This window comes from Arachis ipaensis, chromosome B3, assembly GCF_059453495.1.
Source record: "Arachis ipaensis isolate K30076 ecotype BB chromosome B3, ASM5945349v1, whole genome shotgun sequence".
Taxonomy (NCBI): Eukaryota; Viridiplantae; Streptophyta; class Magnoliopsida; order Fabales; family Fabaceae; genus Arachis; species Arachis ipaensis.
Window position 1 is genome coordinate 12,537,284 of NC_142438.1, and position 25,497 is coordinate 12,562,780.

Here is a 25,497-nt window from a genome sequence, read left to right on the forward strand (position 1 = left end):
TATGACCAATTTAGTTTAAGAAGGTCAATGCTTGACCTTGGTATTGGTACTGCATTTTGTTTTGGGCCTAACAGATTACCACGTATACAAAATTTCCAACATAGGGTGAGGCTCGAAGTCTCTTCAATAAACACTTGGTACAGAAAGAGTCCAACTGTAAAAACTAAAAAGGTCCAAACTCCAAAGCAAACAGAAAAAGAGAGGAATGGCATTGGCAGTGACTGCAGGTACCTCATTGACGTTCCCATTGGTGGTGGCCTCTGTACAATATGCACCTCGCACACTCCCCAACGCACTAATCAGATCCCTCCACCTGTCCTCCTCTTCCTCCGCCTCACCAATGTCTACTACTACACCCCAACAACCTCACTCCTCCTTCGAAATCCTCGGTGGAGCACGTGACAAGTTCCTTCCAGCTCTCTCCCACGTGCTGTCTCGCCCCTACCACCCCTTCCCCTTCCTCGGATGGAACCGCCACATCGAGACCATCTCCGCCTCGTTCTACCGCTCAATTCCTGACATAAGACTCCGCCGTCAGTGCCTCCGGACACAAGACGGTGGTGCCGTCGCCCTTGACTGGGTCTCCGGTGACGACCGCCGTCTGCCGCCCGATGCTCCACTCCTCATTTTGCTGGTTCGTTATGTAACTGAATCAGTTACCGAATTGATTTTATAACTGAATTAGTTAGTTAGTTAGTTGGTTGGTTACCTCTGCCAGTAAGTTAACGAATTCAATGCACTCGTACTCTCAACTTAAGTGTCTCTTTCTTTTCTTTTTTCCTTTTGTCTTTTTTTGAAGATAATAATGGAATTTTGAAAATTGTGATTTATTTATGTATTTATTTTTGCAGCCAGGATTAACTGGGGGTAGTGGAGATTCTTATGTGAGGCACATGTTAAATAAAGCTCGGAGCAAAGGGTGGCGCGTGGTGGTTTTCAATAGCCGTGGTTGTGGGGATAGTCCTGTTACTACTCCTCAGGTAATTATTGCTTGTGTTATACTTCTTTTTTTTTTTTTTTTAATTTCTTACCGAATCTGAATCCGTGTTGATAGAACTTTTAGTGTTGTATGTGATGTGATGTGGTAATAGTGATGTGCAGTTCTATTCAGCTTCGTTTCTGGGAGATATTCGCGAGGTTGTTGCCCATGTCACTGGTAGATACCCTAATGCCAATGTGTATGCAGTTGGTTGGTCACTTGGCGCAAATATTCTTGTTCGTTACTTGGGTCAGGTGAGTAAGAATGATTATTTTTTCATAACCTGAAGTTTGACATTGTTATGAACTATGCATTTGTTGTTCCTTAGGCAAATGCTTTCTGTATTTAGGGATCAGGAAAATAGAAGTGTGTCGATGATTGGTTTGACAGATAGAATGTTGCTGTCTTTGTGTTATTGAGTTTCACATCATCCGACTCTGATTGCATTCAAACTTTTAATATCCGAATTGAATTAATTTTGGGTTTTATATGATTCTTTTGCTTTGCTTTCAGGAAGGCTACAATTGCCCTCTTTCTGGCGCTGTGTCATTGTGTAATCCTTTCAATTTGGTTGTGGCAGATGAGGACTTCCATAAAGGCTTTAACAATGTCTACGACAAGGCTCTCGCAAAGTCCCTTCGCACGATTTTCAACAAGTGATAAAAACTTACATGTGTTGTTGATGTTTATTCTTTCTACTTGATGGATCGATTGCTGCACTTTACAGTATGATTGATGCCTTGTTCATTTTCGTGGCTGGGTGCAGGCATGCTTTACTCTTTGAAGATATTGGTGGCGAATACAACATTCCTATGGCAGCCAATGCCAAGTCTGTTAGGGAGTTTGATGATGGACTAACCCGTGGTATGTGCCTCATACTTATTAGACACCATATAAATTTGATATGGATTGTGAATTATTATATGCTTGAATACTCATCTATAAGATTTTGCAGTTTCTTTTGGATTCAAGTCTGTGGATGAATACTATTCTAGTTCAAGTAGTTCAGATACCGTGAAACATGTTCAAACCCCTCTGCTTTGCATCCAGGTACAAAATTTTTTAGAATAAAAAAATGGTTATCTATTATTCTTTTGATCTTCGTTGTGCCATTCTTTTATCTAAACAAAAGCTGCTTTTTGCATTGTTATCTTGGTTCATGTTCCTTTCCATCGTATTTTTGCCGCCTACATTCATTGATTCTATTTTATATTACCTATTAGAATTTTCTTGCGATATCCCACAAGAACTCACCCTGTGAAACACAAGTTCACGACTTTGAGCATAATTAATAGGTTGTTTTTCAGTGACCTTTTCCCTCTGTATATGCTATAAACTTATTGAACCCAGAAACAATCTGTTTCTTCACAGGCAGCAAATGATCCAATTGCTCCTGCTAGGGGAATTCCTCGTGAAGATATCCAGGTATCTGCAGCTTCTTTTCCATTCAATGTTACCATTTCTTCACTAGAATGTTATTGGTAAATGATAAGGAGATGTAAAATGGGAAAGGGAGGAATAAAGATGTACATAGATGGAAATGTAATGATCTTTTTCAACAGTAGAGAAAATCATAAATGGTACGATTTGGACGTTGGGATAGACAAAATTAAAAATAAAAAATGGAATTCACATGGTGACCACACTATTTTAATTGCTTTTTAGTTTTTATGTCGTTGCTTCCTCTTATTACATTACTAAGTATACATTGATACTCTTAACAAGTTAATAGTCGACCATCAAGTTTTCATATATGTACTAAACAACATATTCTTAGAATAGAAAGATATCTTGTTTTCTTGTCTTTGTGGTATTGGGGTTTCCATGTTCTTTGTTCTATATTAACTCCCTGGTTGAGTATAATTTGTTTTATCATGGCAGGAAAATCCAAACTGCTTGTTAATAGTTACACCAAAAGGTGGCCATCTGGGGTGGATTGCTGGTGATGAAGCTCCATTTGGAGCTCCTTGGACTGATCCTTTGGTAATGGATTTCATTCAATATTTAGAAACAGAGGAAGTCAAATACCCAAAAACTAGTAGTAATCCTGATGGTAAAGTAGCCTTGCACCATCTTGAAGTGTAGCATGGCACTAATGAAGACATTACAATCTTCCGATGTCACCATTCATCGCTGTACATTCTGGAATACTGTATTGAAGCAATTACACTCATTTTTTTGTGTGGAATACTGCAGAACTTGGACCCTTGCAGCTCAGGGGGTTGATATCAACCATGATCCTTTCACAGACCATTCAATAAAGTAGAACTGCATTCTTTATGAGTACATTGGAACTGTAATTGTTTTAGTTTGAGGTAAATAGAGATATTGATTAAACAAGATTAGTGTAATTGTATTGTTTTAACATTCAATTCACATAATTCGTTTCATTTTAAAGTTTGTTACTGATTTCATTACTATATTCTTCTTTTAAACTAATTTATTGGATATGTTGCTGGTGGGATCAATGTAGAAGTCATTGATAGCTAGGAAAAAGCATAAAAAGAGGGGAAGAATATATAGACTTTTGTATTAAGAACAATGGAACTAATAATTGATGCTAATTATTTCCTAGGCAATATATGAACCTTTAAGGGATTCTTCATCACAGTTGTGAATAACAGCTTCTCTGACATATCAATGTCATCTCCACTCATAGCCTTCCACTCAAAATTCCAAACTAAATTGGCCACAAAATACTCCAAGTGGAGAATTGCTAAACCATATCCAGGGCACATTCTCCTCCCAGCACCAAATGGCATCATGTTTATCTCTTTACTTCCCATTATATCAAAAGTTGTTCCTCCATTGTCCATGAACCTCTCTGGCTTAAAGGCCATAGGGTCATCCCAAGCTGTAGGGTCCCTACCTATCTCAGCCACAAAGAAATTTACAGAGGCAGTGGTAGGAACCAAATAACCATCCAGAACCACATCCTTGGTTACTCTATGAGGAGCCACATAGTGTAGCGGTGGATGGCGTCGTAGACCCTCCAAAATCACAGACTTTAGATATGGCAATTTTGGCAAATGTTCCTCCTTCACCTCGTTCTCTCCTTCAACCATGACCTCTCTAATTTCCTCCACAAGTCTTTCTTGGATTTGAGGGTACTTCACCAAATTTGCCATGATCCATTCCAATGCCGTCGAAGTAGTATCTGTTCCTGCGTTTAGAAACTCCGAGCATAATGTGCAAATATTCCCATAATCAAGCTTGCTCCCTTCATCTTCCTCCACGAGTCGCAAATTCAACAAAGTATCCACATAGCACAAAACAAACTCATTTATGTTGTCCTCTTTGCCATCCTTGCTAAGTCTCTCTTGCTTGGCTTTCTTTCGAGCGTCAATATAAGGAATCAACAAGGCTTCTAGGTCTCTTCTTAGCTGTAAGAATTCCTTCCATCTCTTCCAAAACAATATCCTTGTGATTGTTGGCCAAAAATTCAAGACATTGTACTTAGTAAAGCTCAAGAGCATGGTGCGTAGACTATCCTCGATTTCCCTAATTTGCTTCTCATCAAGCTTGTCACCAAAACACATAAAACTGAGCAAGCAAAACATGCTATATTGAAAATGATCAATGACCCTTATGGGGTTGCTTGCCCCCGACTCAGGTTTTAATCGATCAAGAAGCATATCTAAAACCCATTTGCGTGCATTTGCATAGGACTTGACCTGTGAAGGGTGGAGGATATTTGAAGTGAGGTTTCGCCGGAGAGCGCGCCATACAGGACCATAGAAGCTAAAAAGGATGTCATTTTGATTGCTGCTAATGATTTTCTTGGTAGGAACAGCAACAGGGCGGTCCGCAAAGGTACTGCCATTTTGGATCAATGCTTGGTGCGCAAGGAATCGATTGGCAATGAAAATGTCGGTATGAGAGCCCATTTGAAAAGAAAAGATTGGACCATATTTGGCGTGAAGTTTCTCAAGAACAGTCTTAGGATCTTTATTGAATCGTTGGAGTAATTTGAAGTTACCTATGATAGGCACTTTTGGAGGCCCCGGAGGGAGGGGATACCGTGGAAACACAAGGTAAAGTATGCGTTTGATGATTATTGAGACACAAAGAAAGAGCATAACAAAGATGAACCAAGTTTCCATGTTACTATTCCGCATCAAATTGGTTGACAATAAACACAAGAGGGTATGTGTTAGAAGAAGCTTAAAAAGGGTGAGTTAAATAAAATTGAAGTGTACCATGCTAATTACTAATAGTAACACCTGCAAGCGTTACATTTACCCTATAATTGAATGTTCCATGTATGTTTATTAGCTGCTAATAAATAAATACATCTTACGTTGGTTAACATTTTCTAAAAGAACTTCATTTGCCGCATTTCTAATAAAAATAAAAACTTGCAATTAATAAAAAAAATTGGACGTTTTCTAATAACAAAAAGTAAACATTGTTTGACCCAAAGAAAAGGAAGTATAAGATTGATTTATATCAAGATTGCGAAAAAAAAAGCCTATCGAGTAGAATAAATTACCTGGCCCTGCATGACACGTATTTTGAAAAGCTGGACAAATTACACTCCATGTTGTGAAGCTTCTAGTTTAACTGTTAAACTAACTAGTGACATGTAAACCAAACATGCGCTTTCCAAGAGGATCAGATCACCGAGGACATTACAAGCTATAGTTTCACATGACTGAAAATTAAGACGTTTGCATAGTTTGTACACGTAGGAATTGTGAACACTAAAGAGAGCCTTTGCAGGATGAATAATTGAATATTATATAAGTAGAGATTTGGGTATGTGTCTTGTGCAGCAATGAAGAAGGATGGGTTAGAAAACTTATTTATCAATTGCAGGTTTTCATGGAAACTTTGGGGTGAGTGGCTTCAAACCTTGGAACTCAATCGATGATGCCAAAATGGAGACGAGAGAAATGGAGTGTTGCTTTCTTTGCAGTGTTATGGTCAATCTGGATGACAAGAAATGACGCAATATTTAAGGAGAAAATGAAAAGGCAATGATTATGTGTGATTTCTGGGATGCAAGAGCGTTTTTGAAATATATATGCGAACAACATTAGCTCTGGAACTTGGATATGCACTGAAGTGATTAACATGTGTGAAGTAATTAAAATTTAAAATATAAGAATGAGGAGGGGAGCTAGAAGAATTGATGAAGATGAAAATGGAAGTTAGTTTTTGAAAGGAATATGGAGGGATCATACAAAGTTTGCGTAGTTATACGGGTTCATAGAACCAGATGTTTTCTTATAGTTGTTCTTAGCTGATGGTTATATGTTTCTGATAGCTGTTGGGTCTTCCTTTGTAGCTGCCTTTGATTTGGATTGTAATCTTGACCTTTGTTACTGGCCATGCTCTTCGTACAGTGTTCTGCTGATGCAGATGCTACTTGAAGTGTGCATATATATATATATATATATTCAAGTAAAACTATCGGCTTGAGATTTCATTTCCCTTCTTTCGTAAAGACGTAGGTAGCAAATGACAAAATCAATTTCAGGTTGTACTTGTACGCTTCATCATGTCCTTCTAAGTCCTTGCAATAAATGGAAATGAGTAACCAAACTAGTACAAGCTAGAATTCAAATGTTATTGAAAAAATATATATAACTACTTATTACATGGGCCAACAAAAATTTTAACAAATAAATCATCCTTCGTTAAAATTATGAAACACTAAGAAGCTATGAAGTACGGACACTTTGTTGAGTTTTCGGACACATTTCGGACACGACACTCGTCCAACACACGTGTCTGCGGTGTCCAACCGTGCCTTAATAAAAAGTAAAAAATTCTTCTCCGGATACGCTTAGACACACCTAAATACCATCACGTGTCAACGTGTCCAGTCTTATTCTTAACATATATTTTTGAAATAAATTTAGTTATAGTATATATTATTATTTATTAAAACAAAAAAATATTTTAAATACTTAATATAATTAAATTAAAATATTAAAAATAATTAAAAAAATTAATTTATATTTTAATATCAATAAAATATCAAAATATTATTACGATTTATTTAAAAAATACTTTATATTTTATATGTATGCGTGTCCCCGTACCTTATAAGATTTTAAAATTCGAACGTGTCCCGTGTCCGTGGATCATAGCTAAGAAGTAAAGAACTAAACCTAAGGAGCTAACCAAATCAAAGCAATTAAACTCCATTGTGATCTGCATCGGGTACTACTGTCGAGTGTTATATCCTAAAAGCCTGAAATTCACTTATGTGAGATGGTACCAATGATAGAATACCAAAAAATAAATAAATAAAAATTGAAGAATGGAAGTACAAAACTTTTAACTCTTTCCACATTTGCCAATGTGTATCACATTAAAATCTTAACTATGAATGGCTGGCGGTTTAAACATAAAACCAGTCAAATGGAGAAAGGGGGAAACTCACCCCATAAATTAGATTAGATGAGTTACAACATTAATTTCCGCTGGACTTGAGAAAAACAGAAAAAAAATAAAATAAAAATTATAGAGAAGAAATGAGTAAGAAAGAAATGTCTTCCCCCAGCAGCATTGCAACATGCCCTCCATTTAGGGATCTCAGAATCTGAATTCAGGATCCACATCCATTGCCCAAGTAAATTTTGCCAGCAACGATTTGTTGAATATCTGAGCATTTCACAAAAAATATTTAAGTGACAAAATGAGTTCTAAGATGACACAGGTCACAGCTCACCAAAGGGAACTATAAGCATAATTTGAGGTGTAAAACCACATGCCATCAATTAGGAAGCACTCAAACAGCAGCCCCCATACTGGATTTTGGTTTTATCAGTTGGGGAGACACATGGATAACTTCTATGGAACATTTATTTTCTCTCATGTGATCTTAGTTCTAATCTTTATATGATTGAAAAGCTCAAAACTGACTTTCCTGTGAAACTACTATTTTTGCATTTGAAAAAGAAATAAAAAAAAAAGAAAAAAGAAAAAGATGCAGTGAACTAGTATTTTGATTATTTTTAAAATTAATGCAGGTATGCAAAAACTGATTTTTAATGATTTTATCCAAAAATATGCTGAAACACAACAAAATAACTTATCATATACAAGAAAAGAAGCCAGCACCTTTTCAATGGGAACCTCATGCCGTTTGCACCAGGCAACTGTAATCCTAGGGTCAAGATAGTTTATCTTGGACGTGCCCAATGCCACAGTTTTCAGATCTTCTTTTGTCTTCATTTCACGTTCCATTTTCTCAATCTTTGCATTGGTTTGAGAGATCTTTTTCTCTAGCCTGTGCATTACATTTACCAAAATTATACATCACATCTAACCAAAGCAATCATTAAGAATTTCGGAAAAGGTATATTACGCTTCAGGGGCTAAGTTCCTTTTTGTCTTTCCATCTGAACCCTTTAGAGGGGGCTTTTCTTTCCTTGCTCTGTCCAAATCTGTCTTTAGCTCCTTCAGAACATCCTACAAGATTAAGCCAAATCCAATTATATGTTTATGAGCCACAAGGCAAGTCTACTGTAAAATTCAAGCATATCAATCAAGAAATTCACCCAGTAACAAGTCCATTACCTTAAGCTCACCAATCTTGTTTGTTAACCTTTCAATTTGTGACGAGTGAGATTTTGAAACACTGCGTTGATGATTACAAATGATTGCAACCTTTTACGGAAAACACAAGTCAATAAAACTTGAACATGAAAAAAAAAAAATTACACAAATGCAATATCATTGGTATAAAGAATTGATCACTTAGTGAAATTACCTGTTTATTTGCATGTTGATAAACAAGAATCTTTTCGACAACATCACCCTCTTTAGTTTCCTTATTCAACTGTTGTCACATGATTCCCGGAAAATTAAGCATGCAAGTCCATATATAATCCAACACAAGAAATCATCATAAATACAAAAGAAATGAACCTTCCACTTGGAATATATCTAGAAGCACAAGGATTTATTATAGAATTTCATGGGTGAGTAGCTCCAAGAGAAGATTTTGTGTTTTTTCCCATGTGTATTGGCAGAGCTATTATATAGTTCTGTGCTTTGTACATTTTTATATGACCTTCGACATGAAAAGAGGTAATCCAATATTCCAATGGTGCCAAAATTAAAATCTAATAGAAAATTTCAATAGTTAAAATTGCCCTCTAACCTGAATGGATAAGGGTGGACAAAAGAGCACTTTCAATGTCAGACATAGAATTATTAACAAAATATACAAATGCCAATTGCTACTACACAGAACATGCCATTTCAATAAAGCAGTTCTTACCATATCATCCAACGTGATAGATGCATTGAATGTACGGAAGACCTTTGCAGTTAGGCCAGGCATGAGTTCCTTCAGATGAGCATTTAATTTACTTGTATCCAACTTGTCAAAAAGATCATCACCGGGGCGCTTATCTGAAAATTAATAACAGGAATGTATTTGAAAGCTTCTCACTTATAATGGTAACAAATAAAGTTTCTTTGTCTTTTTCTCTTCTTTTTTTTTTAGTGATGGGAAGACAGTTCCTGACCTTTTTGGAACTTCAAAATTGCATCATAAACAGGAAGCTCAACCTCAACTGTATTCTCATACTTGATAGAATCTTTACCAAGGAAGTTAAACTGTAATTTAACAAAAAGGAAATATGCCAACCATCAAGTATAAATTGATCATAAACCACCTTAGGAGAGGGATTGGGAAAATTTTAGAATGCCCCAAAGGACATATATTCATCAACCCTTACTGAAAATTACCTTCAGTTTGTTGGGAGCTTCTCTGGTCACATTCTCCACTTTTAATGTACAACAACCAACAGTATCAGCTTCATCATCATCCTGAGGGGAAAAACACATGAAAACTTGAAGCAATATGTGAGGAAGAAGGCAATATATAAACTAAGAGACCATGCCAGGATTACACATTCAAAATATTCCAATTAATCCACTTCACAGAATTGTAGTTCCAGCCAGGATTATGAGAATAACCTCCTTTGAATCAACAAAGAAATATAATCCATCCATCAAAATAACTTTTTCAGTAAATACCAATCAAAAGGTCAAGAAGATCTCATCCCAAACAACACGGGACTTTATTGCAACAACTGACAAACAAGCTCAGATTTTGCATTTTTGCCCCATTGTTTATGTGACATCTTAGAAATATTTGGAAAACAAAACTATCAAATAAAACATGCAAGTGATTTTCAATTTAGAATATGGACAACTTTAATGACACAAACAAGTGATTTTCATTCAAATTGACTTGAAGATTTAATATATATTCCAGTATATAAATGTTTTGGTGAAGAGGGAATAGATAGAGATTATACCTTCTCATTGCCAGCCCTCAGAGCTAATTTATCAATAAGATAAGTAGCAACAGCAATTTGCTGCTTAGTAATATCTTTACTCTTAAAATCTTTTGTGTAAGCAGCCCTAATGTTCTCTATATAATCCTGCACAGAGAAATCAAGAACCAATGGAATTGAATTCCATTTAAGTTTCATCCAAAAACAGTGTGCAAGAGAAAGACTAGTTCAAATAATCTAGCAATGCATGCAAGCACCTTCAACATCCTGGCTTTCTCATACTTTTCCTTGTCACTTTGACCCTTTAGGGCACTACTAGCTGCTAGAAACACGTATTTGAATAACTTTGGATTGATTGGGTCATTCCAAAAGGCTAACCATGTAACTGTATCGTCGTGCCTTATCTCCTTCCACCTGTAAGATTACAAAATTTAATGATATAAAAACAGAGCCAAAAGTCCTCTTTTTGGATAAGATTTGATAGGCCCATACTTTTCGCCAGGAATAGGACATTCAGGAACTGGAGCATCCTTTCCAATATTAATTGTGATATCACTTGGATGAATGCGCCTTTTCAATTTTCCCATCTGATAAAATTCGTTGCAATCAGTGAATAGGTAATGGAAGCTACTGAAATGGGTAAACGTTCTGGAGATGCAGCCACTATTTGAATGAAACAATCAAATCAGGAAAATCTGCACGTCAAACTCCAGTCAAATGTATCATTACCTTAGGATGCTCCCCACGGCCTCGGAACAATCCTGGTGGTTCAACTCTGAAATTACCAACCTGAAATAATAAAGATGTAATAAGAACTAATCGTAATTTGATCCCTCCACCGCCCCCTTTTTTCTCTTTTCTATAATGAATAGCATTATGAGAATATATTTAAAAATTGAAAGCTTGAATGAAAAATGTGTATAATAGATATAAAAACACAAACAATTATACTGAAATATTAACAATATAAACACAATGATGTCATGTTGCACGTGCATTCTTCTCAATTTTTGCCTTGATTTCTAATGTGCCATTGACTTAATACTAGAGTGAAACTCATATTGATAGATAAAACCCAAAGACTAGATTGCAAGTTACACCAGCAAAACTTCCTTAAGTTGAAGGATATGAAAACAATTTACCAAACAATAAGATAATAGACACGGAAAGACATGAAATGGTAATCGGAGGATTGTTGGTGCCCCAGTGGTCCAGACTCGCAGACCAATCTAGCACCAACTAAAGATCAAAATATAAAGTGAAAGTGAACATTCAAATTTGATAACAAAAATTCCTAACAACCTCTAAAGCAAGACCAAGTAAAGAGAATGTAACACATTACTTCTCCTGCAAAATATAATGGCCTGATCACAGGTCATAAATTCTCCAGAAAATCCTAAGAAAGAAATCCAAAAGATAAATTGACAAATATTTTTTGAGAAAAGGGAAACCAGACTAAACCTTCTCTTTCACACCATCAACAATGGCCCACATGTATTTCTCTTCTTGTTTTATTTTCTCCTCCTTCAAGGCCTTCTTCTCCTGCAGACGAACAGCTTTAACACTTAACAATCAAATAAATGACTTATGAAATTCAAAGATTAATTAAGTAGCCAATACGAACATACATACATGCAGATGTAACTCTGTACAGATATACAAACATAGAACATCTAATCCCAGATCCTTAAAAATGAGACTGATGTTGGGCCGACAACGGGTCAAAACTGTAAAATTTAGCAGGACGATTGCAAATTGACCTAGTTGCTTCTCTACTCCCTACCGGAAGTTGTTAACAAATCAACAAACTTGTATCTTGCAAGATCAACAAACTATGTAGAGCATGACCAAAGACATGAAGTACTCTATTATTAGGACTACACAGACGTACAGCTAAATTCAAAATTACATCTCTCTAAAACAAATCACTGCATGCATATATCGGATGCAAACCAGAAATCCTAAGAGCAAAAGTAATGCTTTAATATATCAAATTCTATTATTAATAATGAAAATATTGAGAAGTCTATAAAAAAGCTACCAACTTACATCTGCAGTCATTTGTTTTTTCTTTTCCTTTTCACTTTGGTACCAGTTGTAAATTGGTCTAAAGTCACAATCTTTCAAATTCTGAATTACATGATTCTTTCCTAGCAATTTACGCCAGTCAGTCCAGAAATTTTCCTTGAACTTTTCTTTCAGCATGTAATCTGTTTCTAGCATGACTGCATACATTGTTGCAACCTGCAATATGTATTTTAGTTCATAATACTGTCAGCTACTCTAAGGAAACAGACTTTATAAATTGAAGAACATTAATTAACAAGAGCAATCAGTCACTTGAAGATGAAAGAACACAGTTTCCAGAGAAAAGACCTAACCTCCTCTTGCTCGGGAGTTAAATCAACATCTTGATCCTTGTAGCGCATCTTTATCCCATGGGGCTTGTAAGGAGGTGGGAAAATGACGCCATTGTGAACCAAAGTTGTCCATTTTTTCTGGCCATCACCAGAGCTAGGAAGAAGTTTAGTGGATTTGGAATATTCTGAACCACTTCCTGATTTTTTCAACTTCTTGTTCTTGGCTTGTTTCTTAAAAGATTTGGTACTAGCCTTATTAACTTTAGTGATCTTTGTCACCTGTTTTATAGAAGATGATTTATTAGCTGATGTGGCCGATTTCTTGATTCTCTGGGAAATAGGTACATCATCATCATCATCCTCTACCTTTGGCTCAACTTTCAGAGAGCTTTGCTTAGGCTTCACTGACAAGGCTGGCTCTGAAATCTTTGACTTCTTTGCAGAAGAGTTCATGGAATTACTGTTATCTATGGGTCTTTTATTACTTGCACCAGAACCATTTTGTGGCTCTTTCTGAACTTTCGGAATAGGCTTTTTCTGATCAGATTTGTCATAATTACTACTAGATGTTCCCATGTTTGCATTCCAGTTTATCTTTGTTGACAAAGGGACATTATCATCAGAATCAGAATCATCAACAGACTTCTTGATGATGACCGGGGTTGCTTTGTTGTGGTTACTGTTCACCTTCAACCTAGCACTCAATGGTTTATTATCCTCCTCATCCTCTGAATCTTCAGAATAATTCTTTGAAGAATCTTTGATTGATTTTGTTTCCTTTTTAAGATCACCAGACACTTTCTGATTAATAAGAGGCTTTGGTTTATCTGCTGGATGAGGAGGTTTTGAATTCGCCATAGGCAACTTGGCAGAAGTGGAGTTGGCAAGTGAATTTGGTCGTTTTGAGACACCTACAGGAGATCTCAAAGGAGATGTCAAAGGCGAAGCCTTAGCCAATGGAACAGTATTACCCTTCTGTGCACTAGAGCTTGAAGACGATGGTGACCTCAAGGGTGACACCTTAGCAGATGGAGCAGCATTACCCTTCTGTGCACTAGCGCTTGAAGATGTGGGTGATCTCAATGGTGAAGCCTTAGCAGATGGAGCAGCACTACCCTTTTGTGCATTAGAGCTTGAAGATGGGGGGGATCTTAATGATGAAGCCTTAGCAGATGAGAAATTATTACCCCTCTGTGCACTAGAGCTAGAAGATTGACCATTTGAAGAAGGCACGCCAGAAATCCTCTTGTATGTATGACCATCTTGACTATGTGAAGTTGACTTCTTTACATCTGAATGCAATTGGCTTTTCTTATTCGATGAGTACCGTTTTATAGTTAATGGCATATTATCATCATCGTCATCATCAAACTTGTTGGGCAAAACTGGTTTGTCAGAAGCCTCAACAGCCATTATTCAACTTTAGAAAGTGTTGGCATGCGCATCACATATAATTCTGCTGTGAAGAAAAGAATTTTACATTAAGAATAACAACCAAATAAAGAATCACTTACACAGCGCTGCAGGAGCAGTAGATTTCAATTCCAAGATAAGGGTAAGCAATCTCATCCATTTGCCACAGCTAATGAATATAACATATGGTAGCCCATTAAAACAAAGGGACTCTGGACTCCTCAATTATCCATACTTGCTCTTACATATTCACATGGGGGAGAACAATATAACCCTAAAGCAAAAGAAAAAACAATACCAAACCCCACAACCCTAATACTTTCTGAGACAAACTCAAGTTGTATTTGATTTTTCTATTAGGGGAAAAGTAAAACACAACTCCTCTTATATAAAGACGAAGAACAATGAAAAATCACCAATTCCTAATTCACACCACCAAGCTCTCAGAAGCTGCGAAAAAACTAAGTATCAGCAAAACACAATAAACGATAAGCTAAAATTCACATAACCCAATACCAAATTTCAGCAGAGAACAAAAAGGGGACATGTAAGACATTTTAACCCCAAACAACACCCGCCACCACCACCATCACCACCAACAACTAGTCTAAAAATGTCAATGAAATTAACCTCCAAGAAAAACAAAGAAACAATCAAGAATTAAATCATTAGTGCGTAAAGCTTATGGGGCGGTATCGGTACAAGAGAAAAGCTAAAAAAAGAAGGGGAATAACAAGTGCATGTAATAAAAGGGGGGAAAATGCAGATAAGCAAAAGATCCATGCCATTTAAACATAAAATAAAATTGAAGAGAGATAAAACGCAATGAAATAAAGAATTAAATAACTAATTAGCATACTCACAGAGAGAAAGAATAAGAATAAGGAATGGCGGTGGTGGAAGTGAAGAGTGAATAGATAGATAGATAGATAGAGATAGAGAGGAATATGGCGGAGAAGTGCGAAGGTAAGGTAAGGTAAGGTGAGGTGAGGTGAGGGTAGCTGACAGATACAACAAATAAAGAGAGAGAAATGAGAGGGGAAGGGAAGGGAACGAGTTAGGGTGAGTCGAGTCGAGTTGAACTCAGCGAAATTTGGGAACTTACGATTATATGAATGAATTGAAAGAAAACAGAAAGAGAGGGGTCACAGGTGTCAGGTTCAGCGTCCGGTGACTTTGGTCAGCTAACGTTTTCCTCCTCCATATCTCACCCCTTCTCATTTTTCTACTGCCCACTTTGTTCGGACCCCCCAATACCCCTTCACCCTACCCATTTCAATGGGCCCAAACCCATATCTCAACACGGCCCAATATGTTTCGTTTCATTGTTTTGGCCCAATTTTTTATAGCCCAATTTTTGTTTCAATGGCAATTTAATAATTTGGATTCATGTAACTATAAAAAGAGTCACACTAGTGTAAAGATTCACTTTATACAGATTTTATACAGATATTTTTTGTGGTTCAAACTAGTGATAGGTGTCCTTTTTTCTTTTATTAGAGAGAGTTCCAATATAAATACAAAGACTGTAATTGTAATATTCTCAGTTCGAATTATTGACTCAAGTTTATTTTCTTTTTTCTTTTCTTATTGTAATATACTAGTAGATTAAATAATTATATATAACGGTAAAATAATACATATTTAACTATTTAAACAATAATAACACATTTTTTTATTTTTTCTTTACGTCTTTATTCACAACTTTTTAAATGATAATTATAAAAGAATAGTATTCGTATGATATATAAAAAATTGTTAAATATTTATTTATAAGTATATATTAAAAAAATAATTATAACGTGTATTGTTAATTTGTTATAAACATTTTAACATTTTATTAGTTTGCTTTCTTTTTATTTTTACATGGAAATAATTAAACATGTTAAACAAAATCAAGACATTATTACATTTATGTTTAGTTTTTATTAATTAACGGAAACTATTCTAACATGATATATAACTTAGTCAAAGTATATGAATTGTATTTTTTTTTTCATTAAAATTACATTATCTTCACTGATGAAAGATAATTTTAATTTTACTTCAAATAATTTTTCAAATTTATATATCTAGCAATTAAATTCTTAATTTCAAGCAACTTAATAAAATTAGATAGTCCAATTTTCACAATTTAAATTAAATACAATTTTCAGCCATGAAATATATTTTTTATATGCAACAAAAACATATATCATATGATATATATATATATATATATATATATATATATATATATATATATTGATATTTACTAATTCAAATCATATCAAATAATCATAATCTATCTATTATACAAAGGAGATATAGAAATATTTTGATATTTAATTTTTTTTTCTAAAATATCTTTTATTGTACAAAATTTATAAGATAAAATATTTTATATGTGAATAGAGTAAATTTAAATCTATCACATAATTTATATATTTTTTAATTTATCTGTTTCTATATATTTATAGGTTAATATTTTTATATGAATTTTGTTTTTATTTTGCCTAAAATTAAGAAATATACAAATAGCATTTTTGTTATGATAGACAGGTTGAGTAAAGAGGCTGTGTGCTTATATGATGTTCTCCAAACTATTGTTTCTGATCATAACGTAAAACTTTTGAATAATTTTTAGAAAGTGTTGTAGGGTAAGTTGGGTACAAAATTATTATACTCTATTATAGTCAAATTAAAATGGTAAATCAAATGTTAAGGATCTTATTACGTGCTGTTGTTAGTAAGAATTTGAGAACTTGAAAAATTGTTTATTTTTTATTGAGTTTGCTTATAATAGGACTATTTATTCTTCTACGGATTTTTCTTATTTTGAACTTATTTATGGTTTTAATCCTTTTGAATTATTTTAGACTTATTACTTTTGTCTTTGAGTGATCTTATTAATTTGGATGGAGAAAGTAAAGTTGAAAAAGTTAAAGTAATGCACTGGAAAGCAACTGAGTTAATTAAAAAAAAAAAAGGTTGACCGTTCAAAGAGTAAATAAAGATCGAAGACAACTTATCTTTAAATTTAGTGGCTGGATATGGATTCATTTGAGAAATGAGAGGTTTCTACTCAAAGAAAATTCAAGTTAGACCTTAAGGATGATGGTCTATTTCAAGTGCTAGAAAGGATCAATGACAATGCTTACAAAATTGGCTTTTCAGGTGAGTATAATGTGACATCTACTTTTAATGTCTTAACCTAGCTTCTTTTGATTTTGATGCAGGTTCGAAGACGAATCTTTTTTAGAAGAAAATGAATAATACAAGCTCTATGGGATAAACTAAAAACTGCCATATGCCAATTGGTCCACTTACAAAAGTAACAACTAAGAGAATAAAAGAAGGTTTTGTAAACATGGTTAAATTATTTGTCTAAAAAAATTATCAAGAATTAGTTAAGACAATGATTAACGATTATAAAAACCTAAACGTTTTACTATTTACAAATTGTATTAAAAATTCTTATTAGTCAAGGTAGATCAAATAGGCATCACTTTATTATTATTATTTATTTTAAGACTTATTTTATGTTTTATTTTATTTTATTTTATTTTATTTTATTTATTTTAGGCTCAATTATAATTTGATTCATTTTTTATTTTAATAAAGTTATGAGTTAGGATAACTTAAGAAATATAAAAACCAGCTAAACTAATCTTGTAGCCACTTTTTTTTAAATTTTTTTATGAATATTTTTTTTTTTTTGAGTTTGCTTGAGAAATTTAAGTATGAACAAAAAAGGTGCAATTTTTTTAATTATTACATCAAAAAATCAAATTGAGACAGAAAAGTTCATTTCTTTAATTTTTATCTTATTTTAGGTTTTGTTGTTTATCAAAAAATAAAATAAAATAAAATGAGAGGCGAAAACAATATTAGAATTTTGTTTATATATTTTATATGGTGTTGAAAAATAATTTTAATGGTTAACACTTAATATCAATATAATGTTTTTTTATTCTTTATTCTTTAATAACAAGATATTTAATTTTCGATGGTTTTTTATTTGTATTTATTAAAATCATTCGGTACGTTTATTTTATTAAATCACTTGATTTTCAATTAATAAAATCTAATAGTTCACAAAAATGATATATCTAATATAGACAAAATCAAACTTATTATAATTAAATATACTTCCTCTACTTATGATTTGAAGAGGATTATACGATTTCGATAGTTTAATCAAATAATATATATAATATCAAATATTTATTATTATATGTAATTTATCAAACTAAGAAAGTAATATCCCAAATTATTTTTTAAAATAATCAAATTAGCCTTGAATATTTTAAAATATTAAATATATTTACCTCTAATAAAAAAGAAATAATTCAAGCTATAGTATATTTTATAGAATTCAACTAATATATGTTTTTTGACACAAAATAAAATTATTATTAGTAAAATATTCTAAATATTTGTATTTAATAAATATAAAATAAATATATTAAAATTTTAAATTTTTTATTTTTAATAAAAAAATTAATTTATAATATTAACATATACTCTTAAGAAACAAAATAACTAAATCCTATTTTATAAAGTGACAAGTTTCATTTATTTTTCTAAAAATAATTTAATAAAAGAATCAAATTAACAAAAATTGAAAATAGAAGAAATTAATTTGTCTTTTTATATTATTAAAAAAACTAATTTATTCAATAAAATGTCCTGAATTAAAATTTCAATATTTATTTATTAAGTACTAATTTATTCAAAGCAAAATTATTTAAAAAATTAAGAATATTATTTTTACATGCTGATTGCTTGTTAAAAATAAAATAAACTCAGCTAATATTAAATTAGTATTATCTTTGTCAATTATTCCTTTTAAGTTGTTCAAATAAATTTAATTAAAAACAATGTCTTAACTGTTATTTTTAAAAAAATATTCTTAATTTATATCTAAAATTATTTTATTTTACATATAGTATAAACGATGTTCTGTAATAATTTTTATTTAATACTATACTAAAAAAAACTTTAACACAAGTAATCCTTTAATTTCCAAAAGTTTCGTTTTTACTATTCCGTAACAAAAATAATAGTCTCTACTTACACTGTAATAATTACAAAATTTATTTTCTCTTTCTTACATTATTATTACATCACTCAAGCCACTCAAGCCATATGTTATAACTAGGCTGGCAATTCATATTCTACCCGCGGGTATTCAATCCGGTCCAATCCATTCAGATAGGATAAGCTATCCGACCCGCTGCGGGTAGGGTAGTGTAAGGTACGGTCCGAATATGCTTGCGGGTAGGGTAGGATACGGGTTTAGGGTGTACCCTACCCTATCCGCATCTCATATATAACACATATTTTATAAAAATTGAGTATACAATGAAGGAAGTGAAAGTTGAACCCACAACCTCTCTTATGTAATGATTTACAATAAATAAATAACCATTAAAATTAGTTAGTTAATTTAGTAATTTAAAGCATTAGTTTTTTATTTTTTATTTTATTAATATGTATAAAATTCGAAATGATTGAATTTTATATTTACTTTGAAAAAATTTAATATTTCTGCGGGTAGGGTAAGGTTTAGAATTTTAGGGTGCAGGTAGGGTTAGGGTTGAGAGATTCTCAACCTGCGAGTAGGGTAGGATAGAGTTTTAATAAAATTTTCAACTCGCGGTAGGATTAGGGTGTAGGGTCCAAACCCTACCCTACCCTACCCATTGCCAGCTCTAGTTATAAGTGTATAAACAAAAAACATATCTTTAAATTTGTATGATTTTTTGCTCTGTATACTATAATTCACCCTATAAAAATGTGAACTATTTTTTTTTAAAGATAATAGATTATATTTCATTAATTATTGAAAAATAGAATACAAAGATGTCCAAAAGTAGGACAGCATAATGAAAGATGGGGATTTCTCAAAAATACTACACTGAAAGTATTCATCCAACGGTGCGTGGTCGAAAAAAGAAGAAAAATCTTAAAGAAGAAAGAATGATAAATCAAATTGAATGCAACTAAGAGCTTGCCTCGTGGAGATGACGACCTAAACTGGGAGTTCTTTGGATTTCACGGGAGCAACTTGACAGAGCTTGTTAGAAGGCAGACGGCATTGAAGTAGAACCTTCAAAAATTAACTGGTTGCGAGCTTTCCAATAGTTCCAGCAAATGATAGCAAGCAATTGAGGATTACGGTTAGTATTCTTCAACGGGTTAAGCATCTCTGTTGATGCAGTCCACCATGTCCAAAAGTTATTAGGACTCTGAGGGGAAAGACAGTCACGAAGATAACTCTGAGATCATACATCTTTAATTCTAGAGCAATCGATCAAACAATGAGTGACTGTTTCGGTTGCTTCATGACAGCAGGGGCATATTGGTGATATAGATGGGATGCGGTGATGAATCTGAGCAAGCACCGGAAGCCGGCCATGGAGAGCTTTCCAAATAAATAGCTTAATTTTGTGAGGCAAGTTCAACTTCCATAGATCAATCCATGGCTTTTTCTACTGCATATAATTAGGGCAAAGCTCCAGAGGCGGATGGTAAAATAAATAGCCAATTCTGTAACATGAAGTTGTATCATATTACTTGAATTTGTTCAAATTCCATTGCAATTTGTCTCTACTCTGCTGAATTTTAACTGACAAAATCCTGTTTGCAACGTCTTGGTGAAATAATTCTTGAACGAGATTCTGATTCCAATTCATATCTTTAGTAATTAGATCTTTAACTCTTGGAACTAACTCAGAAATAGCCTGTCTATTTGGCATGTCAGAAATCATTAAAGGATACGAAGGAGACAGCCAAGGATCCTCAAAGGTTCGGATATTCTCTCAAGTACCCACAGCCCAATTAAGACCTTTTTCAACAATCTTTCGGCCTTCCAGTATGCTCCTCCATCCCCAAGAAGGTAAGACTCCAATTTCCGCCGTTATAACATTACCATTGCTAAAGTATTTACCTCTTAGGATTTTGGATAATAAGGAAGTAGGCTGTGTTACGAGTCACCAAAACTGTTTGCCTAAAAGCGCCAGATTTTGGATTCTGAGATCTTTAAATCCAAGGACTCCTTCTTTTCATGGGCGAGTCATAGTGTCCCAGCTAATCCAAGTTATCCGTCTTTCAGAACCTTTTTGTCCCCACCAGAACTGAGAAAGTAGAGAGTGAATTTTCGAAATTAAACCATCAGGCAACTTGAAGCAAGACAATGTATAAATAGGAATAGCTTCTCCCACTGCCTTAAGCAATACGTGTCTACCACCTGACGATAGAAGATTGCGCTTCCACCCTTGGATTTTTTTCTGAACATTTTCTTTGATCATACTAAAAGAAGCCTTTTTCGATTTAGAGACTGTAGAAGGCAAACCAAGGTATTTATCCTGAACTCCAATATGATTAATATTTATAGAATTAGCCAGTAGTGTACGAGTAGTGGAGGGAGTGTTGTGGCTAAAGAATGGATCATGTGGATTCGAGAATTAGTGACAACTGTTTCTTATTCTGTTATTGTGGAAGGACAACCTTATAGTTTCTTCAAACCAAATAGAGGTATTCGACAAGGAGATTCTCTATCTCCCTATATTTTTCTCTTCTGTGCAGAAAGTCTCTCCTTCTTACTACACAAGGCAGAACAAAACAGACTAATTCAAGGTCTTCAGATACATAGGCGATGTCCCAAGGTCAACTACCTCCTCTTTGCTGATGATTCCATCTTATTATGTAAAGCTAATCCTAAAGCATGTTCAAATATCCTGCATTTGTTGAATTCTTATAAAAGCATCAGTGGCCAGAGGGTAAATCTTAATAGATGTAAACTAATTTGATCCTTAAATAAAAATATATTTTAATTGGTATGCTCTTTTAAGATAATCCATTATTTTGTACCCTTACACAATAGATTAGGGTTTGTAGTTGTCTTTTTTATTATTATTATTATTATTATTATTATTATTATTAAACTTAAGATCACAACAAGAGAATTAACATGTAATTATATAAATAAAATTTGAAAAAAATTAAGATTTTATGTAAAATTGAAAAGATAAATTAAACCTGTAAAACATAAAATTCTAACTAAATTTAAATTATAAATCATTTAAAATTGATAAACTTATTCAAGATTTTGAAAATAATAAATTTTAAGAATTAAATCGAAATTCTAACTATAGAATATACAACTTGATGTTTGTATAATTAAGTTGTCCTAAACATTATTAGTAAGTATTGAGATGGTAAAATATTAAATGATAGCACTGGATAGTTAACACAAGAAACCAGAGTTATTAGTAAGTATGACTAACCGTAATTAATATCTATCTTTGAATGTCTATCAATAAAATTATTCAAAGAAAAGTTCTCTTTAATGTACAAGGAAAAAAAAAATCCACATTAATAGAATTATAGTGAATGAATTCTTTTAAAGACATCTAATTTCTTATTTATATGTATCAGCACAAGAATGACAATAAACAGACAACACTCTTGATTCAGCAAGTTAGTATCTTTATCATTATAATTAAAAAATATTTTAATAAAAATTATATAAAAATTTAAATTTCAACGTATTATTAAAGTAAAAAATTTAAATTTTTTTATCAATTAAACACAAATACTTATTAGTTATATCAATTTATTTGTTGAGTACACACATTGTCTACATTTAGTTTTTATTAAAAGTTTTATTTCAACTTTATAGCTTAAAAATACATATTAAATGTATATAATTCTTTATTTTTATGAATTCTTGTTTGAAGTGTATTTTTTATTGATAAATTTTAAAAATTAATATGAGAAAGTACTGAAAAAATAAATTATCAAGTATCATTCATAGGCTAAAATAATAAAAAAATAACCAGAACTAAAATAATATTTTGCATATTTTAAAAAAGTTAAAAAATAAGTATAGTTAAATAATTGTGTTTTAGGAATTTAATGTTTTAGTTCACATGATATATTAATTATTATGATGATTATAAAATTTTGACAATATTTAAAAAATTAAAATCAATTATTTTATTATTTAGTGAAACTTTTTAATTTAAAATAAAAATATGAATAAATTAAAAAGTATTTTCATATGACTTTAATATTTATTTACTTTTAAACATTGTCAAACTTGTGTAATGTTCATATCTATTATAATAATAAACATAGAAAAATTTACTATAATTTATGTACTCTCGAGTAAAAATATGGAAGAAATATTTATAAAATTATTCAGACTATTCAGGAGATGAATTCTTATATTTTATTAATATTTTAAAGTTACTATTAGTGTTATTAATTTTCAAAACCTCATTTTCGGACACATTTGCAATTGATCCAAAAGCATTACTAGTATCTAGATGATTATTTTCCTACATAGATTGATATTTTTTAAATTCTTGTTCTTGCCATCACTAATATTACCTTGCTTGTGTATGAATTGACCATCTTGTGATTGTACATTGTTTATTTTAGAGTACTTGTTTTAGCAAAGCTGCATAATTTCTACAGTTACTTTCTCCATATCTTGATAGTATATCTTGCATTAACGGCATTTAAAATCTTTCTGCTTAACACTTTTCTCTATTAGTTACACTTATTAACGTTAGCTTATAACACATAACATATTATTGTACTAAGCATATAGATATGTTGTACCATGGTTAATCATATGTTTTATTTTATTCACATGTGAGCATCCTAAGCTAAAATAACTTATTTATTTGTCTGTTGTATCGTATTACAACCTATAAATTTAAAAAATTTACTTTTAAGTTCACGATCCACTGTTAAAAATCGAAAGAAAATAAGGTAAAAAAATTATCTGAGACTTATTTGCTGTCAAAATAAAAGAAATATGAAAAAGGGCTTATAACCTAAGCCTGTTACAATTGGCTAAAACCTATCCAAACTTTTTGTTCTCATTGTCATAAATCACAATTTTATCTTGTAGTGAGATCTCTGTAGAGTACAACGTAAGAAAAAAGATGTATTACCATCAAATTTTCAAACTAAGAAGAAATATGTGATTGGCATTTATATTGTTGGTTTTCATTGAGATTTACCACCTATAATGTTAAGATTTTTGAGACCTACTTCATTGTTATTTAGAATCCCGAACATATATTTTCATGTGTCAATTAAATAAGATTTTAGTGGTAGTTGAAACTGCAAATTCTTTACTTGTTAGAAGCTCAATGTTAGGGATGTAAAAGGCTTTGCATCCTTTCAATAAATCAGTAGTTCCTTTCAATTTCTGTTTCTTTAAATCATTAGTCACCTGTATTTCAAGTAAAATATAAAATAACTTTTAACTATTTTTAATTTTTTAATTATATAAAATATTTAAAATATTTTTTATTTTAATAAATAATAATATATTATTTTTAAACTCATTTAAAAATATATATTATTACGTATACGGAGAAAAAAATTTATTTTTTATTAAGACATGATTTGACACAATAGTGAGTGTCGAAAAGTATCGTGTACACAATAATTCAATAAAATGTCGGCGTTGTCTACCATATCAACAATGGCTTGATAAACTTTTGAATTCAAATATATATATATATATATATATATATATATATATATATATATATATATATGAGCTGCCACTATCAAAGACAAGTTCAAGATCCTTAACAGATGTACTCTTTTCATGGAACAAAAATTTAACAAGTCTTGCACTATAGTGTTAAAAACTTACTCCAAGAAATATCCAAACAATTCTATATAAGTGAATGAGATCATTTCCAAAGAATAGAATCCTCCTCCTTGCACACTTAATCAGTGACCAATCACATCTCGAATCAAATAAAAAAATATGAAATTGGGACAAAAAGCTTGAACTGTCCTGCCAAAGCCAAGGACTCCTGTTGTCAATGGTGAAAAAATTACTGTTTGAAATCATATTATGCAGGTATCCAAAACGATGATTTATGCATTCTAACTCATACAGAATTTGTAATTTTACACTTCACTCTTTACTATAAACCCTTGTTTAGTAGTATCACAAGAGCTATAACTGTATTCATAATCATGCAACTAGGATCCTTGGCATGTAAATATGTGATTATCATACTCTCCAACTATGCCAGAGTTCTTCAAAACCTCCTCTAACTCTCCTTCTAGTTCTTTACTTTTTCTAGAAACTTCTAGTTCCTTCCCATTTTTATTTTTGTTTCCATTTAATTTATTTACCTCGAAAAACTTAAATTTTTTGTATGACTCGTTAAGATTCTCATCAAATCCTTCAACTTTTGCAAAATCACCATCATTCAAAATATCTAAAAAAGGTCCAGTTGATAATTTCTGATCAGATCTTACACCAGACAATGATTTATTGGAGCCTACGGATTCTATGCCATGATAGCGAGGGAAGTTCAAACAAGTGCAATAGGCCAATAGCCATACATGGCCCTTACTACTTCATCATAAGTAAGAGCAACTTCAAGTGCTGTAAAAAAGGTTCCAAACCTAAAGGCGGTTTGGTTTCTCACCTACAAGCTTGCTATTG

General features: G+C 32.4%; 2 protein-coding genes and 1 pseudogene across 5 annotated transcripts; 1 reads left to right on the top strand and 2 right to left on the bottom strand.

Annotated features, from left to right (window-relative positions):
• The first annotated feature begins 94 nt into the window (after window positions 1-94).
• On the top strand, window positions 95-3,376 carry LOC107629632 (esterase/lipase/thioesterase family protein). The gene is made up of 8 exons (XM_016332463.3): window positions 95-634; window positions 852-980; window positions 1,102-1,233; window positions 1,493-1,635; window positions 1,746-1,843; window positions 1,935-2,029; window positions 2,351-2,404; window positions 2,861-3,376. The coding sequence occupies exons 1-8, from the start codon at window positions 206-208 to the stop codon at window positions 3,062-3,064; spliced, it is 1,284 nt and encodes a 427-aa protein (XP_016187949.1). The 5' UTR covers window positions 95-205; the 3' UTR covers window positions 3,065-3,376.
• A 167-nt stretch (window positions 3,377-3,543) lies between these two features.
• Window positions 3,544-5,097, bottom strand: LOC107632518 (cytochrome P450 89A2 pseudogene; annotated as a pseudogene).
• A 2,160-nt stretch (window positions 5,098-7,257) lies between these two features.
• LOC107629633 (DNA topoisomerase 1) lies at window positions 7,258-15,217 on the bottom strand. Of its 4 annotated transcripts, none has more exons than XM_088508075.1 (17): window positions 14,882-15,212; window positions 12,972-14,061; window positions 12,627-12,884; window positions 12,295-12,489; window positions 11,707-11,787; window positions 10,975-11,034; window positions 10,738-10,832; window positions 10,503-10,659; window positions 10,267-10,392; window positions 9,692-9,772; window positions 9,469-9,559; window positions 9,219-9,352; window positions 8,706-8,774; window positions 8,513-8,602; window positions 8,301-8,404; window positions 8,054-8,222; window positions 7,258-7,594 (listed from the first exon to the last, which is right to left on the bottom strand). In XM_088508075.1, exons 2-17 carry the CDS (start codon window positions 14,016-14,018, stop codon window positions 7,526-7,528), a joined length of 2,826 nt encoding a protein of 941 aa, XP_088364201.1. In that variant the 5' UTR covers window positions 14,019-14,061; window positions 14,882-15,212; the 3' UTR covers window positions 7,258-7,525. The 4 variants fall into 4 exon arrangements, with proteins under 4 accessions (XP_088364201.1, XP_088364200.1, XP_088364199.1 ...); XM_088508074.1 differs by having other exon boundaries at window positions 12,972-14,064; window positions 14,882-15,204; XM_088508073.1 differs by having other exon boundaries at window positions 12,627-14,061; window positions 14,882-15,217.
• Window positions 15,218-25,497: the final 10,280 nt, after the last annotated feature.